The following is a 13,481-nucleotide window of genomic DNA, read 5'->3' on the forward strand; positions in this document are numbered from 1 at the left end:
ACGGACCTCAGGCTGTGGGCACGCAGCCCTCAGTCAAGAGTAGTAGATCGTTGCTGTAGGAAAAACAGCACTCAGAAGTTTCAAGTCACGTTCGTACATAAAGGGGTTTTCCATAAGATGGTTGAAGTAATTTTCCCTCTTTTTTTTTTGCAACTAATATGAGCGTGGTTTTGATGAATGAATAAAACATGTGATTACCCTTTCCCACCTTTGAATAGTGTTTAAAAGTCCAACTAATTAATCTTAAGGCAGTTTTGTAACCATGTGTTTTCTTCAACGTGCAATTGGTGCTCTGCTGTGGTTGCTTCCAGGTCTGCACCAAACCGTAAACTGAGATCCCAGTGGACGCGTCGGTCAGAACAACGGTGGTGGTTCTCTAACTCACATAGATACTGTTTTCATCTCTTCATTTTTTGTGTGTTCAGTAATAAAACTCTTTATGATGCAAAAAGTTAGTTTTAAAATTGACTTACTTTTTGCTGTATAGAAGAAGCCAGCTGAAGTGTAAATAGAGTGATTCTAGAATCAAAGCTTTTTACTTAATTTAATGAGACGTTGAGTAATTCATTCCCGTTGATTCATTCCATTGAATCATAGTAGGCATCATTAAATGGAACAGAAATGATCAATGCTTGTAACTCTTACATGGAAAATAGCAGTCACATACAGAGGTATCCACATCCCAGTTTGATGACTTTATTCTTTCATTCATGGTCTCTCTCTTCAGTCAGTCAGTATTTCTTGACTACCTAGGTGTGGGTCCTAAGGCAGAAAACAGAGCAAAGGTTTCAGAGGAAGTGGTGTTTAGATCAGAACCAGGTGGCTGCCCGCTGCTGGCTGACCGGGCATGGCTCCCATCCTGGGAGAAGGCGTAAGTAGGTGAGCACAGGCGCCCCTCAGGTTGTAGGTTCTGGAGCTTTAAAGAGAAGACTTTCATTTTCTCTGTAAGAAAGGAATGTGGCAGGTTGACTGGAGAAATAGGAGTCTGTGTGTTGCCAAGCTTCGTGGGCAGGCATCGCGGAGTTTCCAGGCAGTTTCTGGTGACCATTTGAGGTCTGTCATTATGAATTTAAAGCAAAACACATAGCAGGGTTTCTCCAGTTGCTCAATAGTAAGTGTGGAGAGGGAGGGGGTGGTTGGCTTCATTATTTGCTGTTTTTACCAAGCAATTAAAATGAAGGGGTAAGGGAGATTGCGGAGTTGGGGGGTCTTTTCAAGGGGAGTTATCGTGATGAACTGTTAGTACGAGGTGGACGGAGTAGTTAACTGGGGAGTAGAAATCTTTTGAGCAGGTGAACTGACAGGCTGGGTAGCAGTCGTTGAAGAAGAGGATCTTTGGAATTTTTCCTAGAGCAGAGATCGGCACTCTTTTTCTGGGAAGGGCCAGAGAATGAACATTATAGGATTGAGGATCAAGAGGCAAAGTGGAGGGTATCCTGAAATACTTGTGTAACGAGACAAGACTGTTGTACAGAGTTCTGTACTGGTGAAATTCGTAATTTAATAATGGAGTGCAGTCTTTTGTAAGAGCCCTACTAACGAGAAGAACGAGTTCTTTTTGAGGGGAGATGTAACATTTCACTTAACTGAGGTTCAAAATGAGTGTTCTCCGCCATCAAAGTCAATTGCAGATGTTGGTCTCTTGATGCTTGTCTGTGAGATTTTACGTGTCTCATCTTTGAAGATACTTTCACACTGATAAGCACCCTCAGATACTGACCTCAGTCCCTCACAGTCATTGCTTGGAAGACAGCTGTCACGTTCTGTTAGAGCATTCTCTTTACATCCCACTTCAAGCACGTTGTTACTTTGCAGGTTCATGAGTTACAGTCGATGGTTAGGTGGAAGCATGTCAGTTGCAGGATTAAATGGATTTTGAAACAATGTCAGTTTTCCTTGCTCCTGTGTTGAGGTCCAGAAATGCTGCTGGGGCTGCAATTTGAGTTCAGAAAATTTGAACACAAGTTTGCGTGGAAAGGGACCTTCAACAACATGGGAGGGTATAGAGAGCCACTTGAGGTTCCGTGATTCGGATGACGTTTAAGTGCTCACGTATGATAAAAGTTCTTCATAAAAGAAGACTGACTCACTGTTCTCTGATAGTGCTCATTTTACACCCAGCATCGGGTGTCATTATGGACACAGTGCGTCTGAAGTATGGGGATGACACCCAGCACACTAAGTCTGCAGTGTACTGTCACGACACTTTTTACCCATTCCTTTCTATTCTAGGTGAAGAGCGATTATATGTTAGAGATCGCTGACCAAGTGGACCAGGACATTGCATTGAAGTTGGGTTGTCTAGAAATACGGTAAGAAGATAACTAGACATCGAGGTCTTTATTCAGCAATGTTTTCCTTTATTTTTTTCTAGGTATTTTCCTTTTCCTCGTAAAGATTATCAATAAAATACTGAATAAAAACTTCGGTAAAATTTAAGAATATTCTGAATTAGGTTGAATTGCTAATTGTAGAGTCTTTTAAGATGATATTTCATGGTAGTTAGAATGGAATGATAAGAGCACAAGTGTGTAAGCAAGTCCAAGGCTGAGCTCCCCAGGAGAACCTTCTGTGACAAAGGAAGTGTCTGTGAGATCCCCTTGCCAGCCGCTGGCTGAGGCGGACACTGATACTCGGATGTGCAGCGTTAACGCTTTACACGTGAGCGCGAACCACCGCCTGTGTCTAATGGCTACCCTTGTGGGGAGTGGGAAGCTGAGAATGCATTTCTTATTTCTGGTAGCATTTGTCATGTATTCTGTGCCACCATTTTAAACTTTGAATAAAACAATATTTCTGCCTTTGTCAGCTATGATTTTAATTAAAATTTACCCCAGGCTGCCAGTTTAAGATGAGTTGGTTAAATTAGCTAAAACTTGATTATGTCTACTCAAAACAGTGATAATTTTCCCAGGAGATCCCTGTTTTTTATATTATATAAGCTTATGAAATAGCAGTTCCTGTAAGACCCACAGATCATGAAGTATAACTCTCAGCAACTTCATTAACATTTGTTTTCAACCTTAATTATATATCGCAGGGAGGGGGAAAGCCATCTCTCACTGGTCTCCTTTACAGTTTTCTCTTGGAAAGCGAACTTGGACCCTTTCCTTCGTGTGTTAGGATCTATGCTGCCTGATGAAGGAGGAGTAATGCGGAGAATCAAGTTTATTGTTTACTGGTAGTTTGTCAGAATGTTTGTGACTGCGCAGTAGTTTTTAGTCATTTAACATCGCAGATGCTCTCCACACAGATCTGTGAGTGTCTTTCTTCTCTGCTTCAGGCGATCGTACTGGGAGATGCGTGGCAACGCCCTGGAAAAGAAGTCTAACTACGAAGTGCTGGAGTAAGTGTGGCGTTTAGGTCTCCCTGTGCCTATTCAGAGCTGAGTCGTTTTTCAGATTTAGATTTTATTAGTTTATCTTTACTTTAAAAAAAAAATCTATTATTGAATCTAAACAGTACTGTGTCTAAAATTTTTATATCTGAAAGCGGAAGGTTTTATTAACAAAAAAATTCTTGTTGACATTAATCTTTAATTGGGTTAGCGAACATTTAAATTTGTTGATAAATGTCTTAAGGCTAATAGTCTTTGGCTTGTTAACACATAAAAAATAAACTTTTTTGTCTCTGTAGATTTAACCATATTGGGACAGAGTTTCACTTCTAATATATACTGAATTATTATTATTTATATTCTCTAGGTTTATTACGGTTTTTTTTTTTTTTTTTGCTTAGTTAAAATATGGGAGTTATTTGTTGCTCATGTATCAGGGTATTTGGGATGACTGGACATTTTTCCAGTAGTGAAATTAGTGGGCATTAGACTGTTAGATTGTTTAAAGGAGGCTGAAAGTTCTGCAGATTGTCTGTTGATGATTAATTCAGCAAAGTTTTTGGTGTTTGTTGTTTCCAGTTTTATTTTCGTTAGCAGTGGTGCAGCTTTTTGCCAGCACCTTTTCCTGCCATGTTGTTACTGAAATTCTTGTGCTATTTGGAGGATGTTACTGCAGTGAAGTGAAAGGTTGTCAGTAAGACTTGACATGGCAGGTCAGCCACACTGTGTCACCCTGTGAAAATGTCATCTGCCATCATTTTGGAAACAAGGTTTTACAGGGGACATATGCTCATTTAAAATAAAAGTCGAGGTGAATGTTTGAAGGAATTAGTCTTGAGCAGGTCGAACTGTTTGAGATGATAGCTAGTGGTAGTAGCTGGGATAGTTATTTTTGCAATTATAGGAGCCTTTTTTGTATCAGTTGTCACAAGTGAGTTAGCACCCCGAGTGGTCTGACTTGTTTTAGTTTGAGTTCATCACTTGACTTCTGAACCTGATATATTAACGTGGTGAACTAAATATTTGTGGTTGATACACATGTCCCATATGTTGTGCCTCTTAACAAAGGATTAAGAATAAGGATTGTGCCATTTATTTCTTCAAGCTTTTCATGCTAGCCGTTTTGTGTTCTTTATCTGACAGTGACTTTTTGGGGCTGGACTGTCTTGATCTGCTTCCTGAAGCCTCCAGGTGGCTGCTGAGGGGGCTTCAGCGGTGGTGGGGGTGGGGGCTTCCGGTGAGAGCCAGGGCGTGAGCGGCAAGACTGGACCTCCCCTAGTGCCTGCTCAGCCCAGGCGCAGCATCCCCACCTGTAGGCTCTCTTCTGCCGCCAGCTCTTTGGGTGTGTTGGGAGGAGCCCTGCAGGCCTGTTTGTTTATCACTGTGTTGGCCGAACACTGTCTTGGAGTTCAGCCTGTCTTCTGATAGCAGGGCCCTTTTTCTTAAAGCACATTGTTTAGATTTTTTTGTGTCTTTGGTGGTGAAATTCTGCTTTTGTCATCTTGTCATTTCCTTTATTTTGCCTTGTGCTTGGAAGGTAGCTTTACTCTATTCACAGTTCAGTCCGTTGGTCGTGTCAAACTCTTTGGAACCCCATGGACTGCAGCATGCCAGGCTTGCCTGTCCATCACCAACTCCTGGAGCTTGCTAAAACTCATGTCCATCGAGTCAATGATACCATTCAACCATCTCATCCTCTGTCATCCCCTTCTCCTCCCCCCTTCAATCTTTCCCAGCATCATGGTCTTTTCAAATGAGTCAGTTCTTCGCATCATGTGGCCAAAGTATTGGAGTTTCAGCTTCAGCATCAGTCCTTCCAATGAATATTCAGGACTGATTTCCTTTAGGATGGACTGGTTGGATCTCCTTGCAGTCCAAGAGACTCTCAAGAGTCTTCTCCAACACCACAGTTCAAAAGCTTCATTTCTTTAGCACTCCGCTTTCTTTATAGTCCAGCTGTCACATCCATACATGACTACTGGAAAAACCACAGCTTTGACTAGATGGCCCTTTGTTGGCAAAGTAATATCTCTGCTTTTTAATATGCTCTCTAGATGGGTCATAACTTTTCTTCCAAGGAGCAAGCGTCTCTTAATTTCATGGCTGTAGTAACCATCTGCAGTGAATTTGGAGCCCCCCAAAATAAAGTCTGTCACTGTTTCCATTGTTTCCCCATCTATTTCCCATGAAGTGATAGAACCAGATGCCATGATCTTAGTTTTCTGAATGTTGAGTTTTAAGCCAACTTTTTCACTCTCCTCTTTCACTTCCATCAAGAGGCTTTTTTAGTTCTCCTTCACTTTCTGCTGTAAGGGTGGTGTCATCTGCATGTCTGAGGTTTTTGATATTTCTCCTGGGAATCTTGATTCCAGCTTGTGCTTCATCCAGCCCGGTGTTTCTCATGATGTACTCTGCATATAAGTTAAATAAGCAGGGTGACAATATACAGCCTTGATGTACTCCTTTCCCGATTTGGAACCAGTCTGTTGTTCCCTGTCCAGTTCTAACTGTTGCTTCTTGACCTTCATACAGATTTCTCAGGAGGCAGGTCGGGTGGTCTCTTGAAGAATTTTCCACAGCCACAGAATCAAAGGCTTTGGCATAGTCAATAAAGCAGATGTTTTTCTGGAACTCTCTTGCTTTTTTGATGATCCAGTGGATGTTGGCAATTTGATCTCTGGTTCCTCTGGCTTTTCTAAATCCAACTTGAACATCTATTTGGAAGTTCACAGTTCACATATTGTTGAAGCCTGGCTTGGAGAATTTTGAACATTAGTAGCATGTGAGATGAGTGCAGTTGTGCAGTAGTTTGAGCATTCTTTGGCATTGCCTTTCTTTCAGTTTGGAATGAAAACTGACCTTTTCCAGTCCTGTGGCCACTGCTGAGTTTTCCAAATGTGCTGGCATGTTGAGTGCAGCACTTTCACAGCATCATCACTCTATTCACAACTCTAGTCTAATTGTGGTCTTTTCTCTGTACTGTTTCCTGGGTTCTGTCTTCTACTGCAGCTGTTGAAAGGCCCGTGCAGGGCTGCGGTCGAGGTGTGGCTAGGGTGGTACTCTGTGCTCGCTGAGGCAGTCCTGCCCGGGGATGGGGAGCCAGGGCATCCGGCGGGTCTTCGCCGCCCTTTCTACTGTTTTTGCTAGTGGCCTAGAGCCACTTAGAAGTGTAGACATTTTCCTCAGTATGGAGAAGAATTATGTGAGTGCAGAGTGTTACTTGTTCTTTACTGTTTTATTCTGGGCTCTCTTTTTCCTTGCCCTTAAGAAGGAAAATTAAAATAGTCCATATAGCTTCTTAGTTTCTGCCAGAAAATTTATGGACAATCTCAGTAATTTATAACACAGTGAACCTTCAACTTTACCACATTTCAAAATAGCTATTTTCAATTTTGCAAAACAATAATCGGCCCCAATTTTGGAGAGTGGGAAAAACACTATCTAAAACTTTTTGTACTTTTTCTTTAACTAAAGAGTTAGTGTTTTTTCCTATGTCTTTCCCACTCTGGAAGAGCCACGGTGACTTTTCTGTAGGCAGAGGGGGACTTTTCCCCAGCCCCCACCCCAAAGCTTGTCCTCCTGGGGTCTCACAGTGCGAGGGCGCATGCTGGAGCGCACACAGACGGTTCTGTTACTGACTTCTCTTATAAAGCAGAGACAGGAGTCAGATGGGATGTGTTAAGAGAAATATTTCGTTATCCAGCTTAAAAATGGCATTGCTAACAATGACAGATGAAACCAAAATAAGCTAATAACACAGTGTTAGAATTATGGTTCCTAATGTGACATTGTAGAAGGAAGACTTATGTACCGGTGATTCTTCTCCACAGTACAGAATTGTTCTGTGAAAGTATTTTAAGTAAATCACATAACTTTGCAGTTCTGCTCATTTCCTCATGAAGTAGTTTGCTTTTTAAAGAAAGGTGTCTTGCTGTAGTTGTTTGTGTAACTATTTCTTCTCTGTTAGAGTAAGCTGTGTTGATGTAGGGAGCTTCCGGTATTTCTGGCATTTAGCAGTATCTCCTGCTTATTAGATATTCCATCGGTATTTCCTCAGTAAATAAATCTGATTTAAAATTAGCTGAGGTTGATTCTAGTTGTGCATTGTTTTCATTTCTGTTTTAAATTGTCCTTTTTGTCAATAGTGATCTAGTGCTTTCTTTAGTTGCCTGTGATAATATATTGATGAAGGGAAAGCTCACAGATTTGGCATGAATTGATTGACAGTGGCTTAACCAGGATAGAAGGTTATTTCTCTTGGTGCCAGGCAGTCAGTGTTCCTCATCACCAGGGCACCAGGCCCCTTGAATCTTGCCACCCATCCATCATCCGTAGATGCCACTTGGTAGCCTAGGGTGAGAGGTTTGTTAGGAAGCAACAACAGTTTCTCCTGAACTTAGAGAATTTTAACATTTATCTGTTTGTAAGAGACTATAAGGTATCATTTTAGAGGTTAAGGAACTTTAGTAGTATTCTTAATGGTACTCAATTCTTGACAGTTTGGGGGTGAGGATAAGATAGGGATACTGTATGATAACGTGCATTACAGTTATATTTTAAAGTTGATTTTGGTTTGCTTTTTTGCCTGAGCTTTAAATCTTAGAGGAATGATGTCCACAAAGTATTAATTAGTTAAAACAACAGACAAGAAGACTACTTCTGAGTCTTCTCGGAAGTAGTGCCAAAGGACAGACAAATTTATCCTTGACATGAGAGTTCATTTATAATAAGCTTAATGGCTTCCCTCATAGCTCAGTTGGTAAAGAATCTGCCTGCAATGCAGGAGACCCCGGTTCAATCCCTGGGTCGTGAAGAACCCCTGGAGAAGGGAAAGGCTACCCACTCCAGTGTTCTGGCCTGGAGAATTCCACGGACTATACAGTTCATGGGGTTGCAAAGAGTTGGATACGACTGAGTGACTTTCACTTTCACTTAATATGTGTGAATAAAGTTTCTCCAGCCTTGGGCCTCCCGATGCTGGCCCTGGCCTTCCCTTATCCCCTTTGCCTGAGCACTGCTCTGCACCCAGAGCACCTCCCAAGTCTGCTGTCCACCTGCCCACCTGCCTGTGTCCCCATTTCCTCCCCATTCTGCTCGCAGCAGCATCAGGTCACACCTGCCTCTGCTCAAGACCATGGCTGGTCAGGCACGTAGACCAGACTCTCACCAGACAGCAGGGGCAGCCGTGGTGTTTCCAGAGGAGGGGAAACTACCCCCATAGGGTTCTAGGTCCTTAACACCTCCTTATTTTCTCTCAGCACCACTGTTGTCAGTAGGAATTAGCGTCCCCATTTTACAAGTAAGTGTCACCTGAGATCGACAGGCATTAAGTCACAGCCTTTAAGACCCATCAGGCATTCAGATCCATCCTTCTGTAAAGCCGAAATTCCAGGGCAGAACTCTGCATAAAGCAAGTTCCTGCAAGGGAAACGGGGAAGAAAATGCTCAGGAGTAATGCCCTTAAGACTCCGGGGTGTTAGTTTATCTTTTATGTGCTTATTTTGCCACTTCCCATAGTGATTAGCTCCCAAATTCTTAGAATGCAAAGTTCCTGTCTTGTTAGGAGGCAGCAAGAGAGGCAAGAACTTGGGTGGACACTTTCGCCTTGTGCATATCTGAAAAGATAAGAAAGGGAAGTTATAAGCAAGAATGATTAGACGAATGGCAAGCCAAGAGTTATGTGAATTTGCTGATCAGTAAAACCAGTAAACAGTGTGTCATGGGAGCTGAGCAAGGATTTTGTAAGGACGTGCTAAACATCGTTATCACCATTATCATCATAGAATAATAAAAGGATATGAGATCTGAGACCAGGATTTAGCAAGGAGTTCACTGGTTTAGGTTCTAACTAGTGGAGTGTGAAAGAGGGGATTAAAATGTTTGAATATGGAGTCAACCACATAAACTCTGACTTGTTTTCTGTGGTTTTGTTTGTAGTACCTGCTCACTTATAGTTAAGGGCGAAGTCATCCTTGTTTTATTTTTTTATATTTTATATTCATTTTATTTTTTTAATGTAAAAGATACCTGTATTTCACTTTTCTCCATGATCCTTTTATATCTTCTATGTCTCCTGATAATCTTTCATGTCCAGAGGCTTTGCTTCATCTTGCTAGCGTATGATTGCCACCTAGTGGCCAAAAAGCCTGGCTCACTTATATCCAAAGTATCAATAAGTAGAAATTTTGTTGTTGTTCAGTTGCTCAGTCATGTCAGACTTTTTGTGACTCTATGGGACTGCAGCACTCCAGGCTCCTCTGTCCTTCACTGTCTCCCAGAGTTTGCGCAGATTCATGTGCATTGAGTCTGTGATGCCATCCCATCATCTCATCCTCTGTCATCCCCTTCTCCTTTAGCCTTCAGTCTTTCCTGTGAGGAGCCGCCATTCTCTCCACCTGTTTTCTCGGTCAGAATGCTGTGAGGCACTTGTTATTAATGGTTGATTTTGTAGCCTGATCTAAAGAAAATCCCTGGGACTTCCACCATGTCCTCACGTTCAGTTTTTTGACCTTAGGCCAATCACTTAATATATCTTTTTGTTTTGCTTTCTGTGTGGAACTTAGATTTTAAACATTGACTAATGTTTATTTTTAAGGATCATCAGATTTTAGGAATAATCGAAGGTATTTAAGCATCCCTGGTATAACTCATATCTTTTTCTAATCAGGCCAGCCTGCTTTCTATATAAATATTGCATTACCCAGCTGGAATTGAGGTTTATAAGGATAACTTTCAAAGAGTGTTAAAAAAAAAAAACCCAGTTACACATTGTAAAAGAGGCAGTATTTTAGAGGGTTTGCAATAGTTTGAGTGAACTCCGGGAGTTGGTGATGGACAGGGAGGCCTGGCGTGCTGTGATTCATGGGGTCGCAAAGAGTCGGACATGACTGAGCGACTGAACTGAACTGAACTCAGTCGTGTCCGACTCTTTGCGACCCCATGAATCACAGCACGCCAGGCCTCCCTGTCCGTCACCAACTCCCGGAGTTCACTCAAACTCATGTCCATAGAGTCGGTGATGCCATCCAGCCATCTCATTCTCTGTCGTCCCTGTCTCCTCCCGCCCCCAACCTTTCCCAGCATCAGAGTCTTTTCCAATGAGTCAACTTGTCGCATGAGGTGGCCAAAGTACTGGAGTTTCAGCTTTAGCATCAGTCCTTCCAATGAACACCCAGGATTAATCTCCTTTAGAATGGACTCGTTGGATCTCCTTGCAATACAAGGGACTCTCAAGAGTCTTCTCTAACACCACAGTTCAAAAGCATCAATTCTTCGGTGATCAGCTTTCTTCACAGTCCAACTTTCACATCCATACATGACCACGGGAAAAACCATAGCCTTGACTAGACGGACCTTGGTTGGCAAAGTAATGTCTCTGCCTTTTAATATACTATCTAGGTTGGTCATAACTTTCCTTACAAAGAGTAAGTGTCTTTTAATTTCATGGCTGCAGTCAGCATCTGCAGTGATTTTGGAGCCCAAAAAAATAAAGTCTGACACTGTTTCCACTGTTTTTCCATCTATTTCCCATGAAGTGATGGGACCAGATGCCATGATCTTTGTTTTCTGAATGTTGAGCTTCAAGCCAACCTTTTCACTCTCCTCTTTCACTTTCATCAAGAGACTTTTGAGTTCCTCTTCACTTTCTGCCATAAGGGTGGTGTCATCTGCATATCTGAGGTTATTGATATTCCTCCTAGCAATCGTTACAAAAAGATTTTTTGCCTAAACCAACTTGTCTCAATGTTTTATACACACATCTAGAAAATTACTTGTCCCAACTGTTCCATGACTATGCCAGTCATTTGGAGCTTTAATATATGTATTTCCTTCTTGAATAATGTGTGGAAAGTTAAATAATTTAAACTTCTTTTATGTTCTTGCAGCAGTGTCGCCATAGTTACTGATTTGGTGGTATCGTTTGTTAATTCACTTCTTTCTGTATTTCAGGAAAGATGTTGGTTTGAAGCGGTTTTTCCCTAGGAGTTTACTGGATTCAGTCAAGGTAATTAGCGTCTTCTTTGTCATAATCAGATGACCATGTTAGGCAAATTCCTCCCCCATGCCACGTGGTTTTCCCTCTTACCTGTAAAAGTCTTAAGGTAAGAAGCTGACAGCTACTCTAGTCATATTTATGGAAAGTAGGCTTTTAAAGGTGTAGCTTTCTCCCAGAAAACCGTTGTTTTGTGTCTTGATTGTGTGTGCGCTCAGCTCAGTACAAAACCAGGGACGTTGTGTTCACAGTGGTGAACGCATCACCTCAGTCTTTACAGTCTCAGGTTCAACTCAGAGAAGTAAAGAAGCAGCACGTGGAGCAGCCATAGGCATGGCTCTGTGTGTGTGTGCATGCGTGTGTGTGTGTGCGCGTGTGTGTGTGCTTGCTTGCATAGGCGTGCACTCTGAAGGTCTGTCTTCTCTTGACTGGTGGACACTCCTTCCTGTTAGTAACTTCTTGCAGAATGCCAGCTCCCGTCTCTGCAGCTCCCACCGCAGAGGAGGGGACAGCGGGGACGTGATGTGTGGCTCCCCAGCCCTCCCAGAACATGGTTGAGTGCGTTGTGAGAATACAGCTTTGTGTCAAGTTAGAGTCCAGCTCAGAGGAGCTCTGCCATTTCCTAGCCTCTTGGTTTTGGACCTGGTTTCTTATTTCCACAACAAAAGGAAATAGGGTAGGTAGGGTTGGTGTGGCTTTTTAGCACATCAGTACATATATATGTGTGTGTTTGTTAGTTGCTCAATTGTGTCCGACTTTGTGATCCCATGGACTGTAGCCTGCCAGGCCTCTCTGTCCATGGGATTTCCCAGGTGTGAATACTAGAGTGGGTTGCCATTTTCTCCTCCAGGGGATCTTCCCGACCCAGGCACATAACCCACACATAACCCAGGCAACTGTCACTGTCTAATTTATAAACTGTGGAACTGTGGCTGTTGCTGCTGTGACTTTGTGTCACTGAGGTCACGTTCCACACTGGAGCAGCCATGTGGACTCCATCCCGACGACTGACGCCCAAGCACAGTGGTTCAGAAAGCTGGTTCTGGAGCCGGCCTGCCTTGGTAAAGGTTCTGACCCGACACCTTGAGTTGTGTGGGGCTCAGTTTGATCTGGAGCTTGAGGCCCTAGTGTGGGCACAGAAGCCCGTCCTGTGTGCCCATCTGCCCTTTGCTGGGTGGACTGGAGGGGAGGCACTCACGAATGTCAGACACCATTCTTCTGCCCCGTTACAGGACAGAATAGCACATTGTCCAGTGTAGCCTTAGAAAGCAGGAAAGGGTGTGAAAGTGGCTGTGTCACCTTGGTAGTCCCTCCAGTGGTCAAGTGTGAGTCCCAGGGCGGCCTCAGAATTGTGCTGAGTCTGCTCAGAGCTGTGTATAGATAAGCAGTTATCCCAAGATGTATGACTGCTGGCATTTGGGAGTTCAAGAAGTTATCCTACTTTTAAAACGGGTCCTCATACTCAAAATGGGCCCCCCCCAGGTGCTGGCCTCTGGTGCTGCGATATCAGTGTAGCCGAGGTGAGAGGCCCCCGTGATGCAGCTTCTTGTTTCCTCCAGACTAACCTATAGAATGGCCTGATCAGTTAATGTCTGCTTCTCCAAGAGCCACTTTGTTTTCTATGCCTTTCCCCTTCATATCTGGATTTCTAGAAGATCCTTTGTAGTTAATGCTGACCCTGAAGTGTGAAAAGTTTACCTTATATTTGATGGAACTTAAGCAATGATTGATTGATTGATGGCAAATGGGATTGGGGTGTATGTGCCTGATTATTAACAATTTATAAGATATTTGAAACTTCTCTCTCTTTGATCTTAGTGCCAGAGGCACGTTTTTAAAAACACCAGACCAGTAAAACTAAGTCAGTCGCAACATGAGGGAACTGTCTACAAAATTCTGATTTTTACTCTTCAGAAGTATCAAGGAGCTGTGACAGCTGCAGGGGCAGGGGGAATGTGAATAACTGTGGTGTGGGGTCCTGGAGCAGCGGGGGCATCAGTGGGCAGACAGAAGAGTCTCAGTGAGGACCTCCTGGCGGCGCTGGTTTCTTATCTAACAGATGTGCCAGTGTCGTGTGAGTTGTTTACTTCAGGGCGTGGGGTGGGGCGGTCGATGGGGAATTTTACACTGTCTTTACAGCTCTTCTGTAAA

General features: G+C 42.9%; 1 protein-coding gene across 30 annotated transcripts in view; it reads left to right on the forward strand.

Moving 5' to 3' along the window:
* PTK2 (protein tyrosine kinase 2) overlaps window positions 1–13,481 on the forward strand; it is a 198,530-nt gene that overhangs the window by 100,666 nt on the left and 84,383 nt on the right. For all 30 annotated transcript variants that reach the window (XM_055431796.2, XM_088844838.1, XM_088844834.1 and 27 more), the window contains 3 exons: window positions 2,233–2,312; window positions 3,284–3,346; window positions 11,288–11,342. In XM_055431796.2, coding sequence (XP_055287771.1) covers window positions 2,233–2,312; window positions 3,284–3,346; window positions 11,288–11,342 — 198 coding nt within the window. The remainder of the gene's footprint in view (window positions 1–2,232; window positions 2,313–3,283; window positions 3,347–11,287; window positions 11,343–13,481) is intronic.

The sequence above is a fragment of the Moschus berezovskii genome, chromosome 16 (genome assembly GCF_049115385.1).
Source record: "Moschus berezovskii isolate FMDL1 chromosome 16, NW_MosBer_1.0, whole genome shotgun sequence".
Lineage (NCBI taxonomy): Eukaryota > Metazoa > Chordata > Mammalia > Artiodactyla > Moschidae > Moschus > Moschus berezovskii.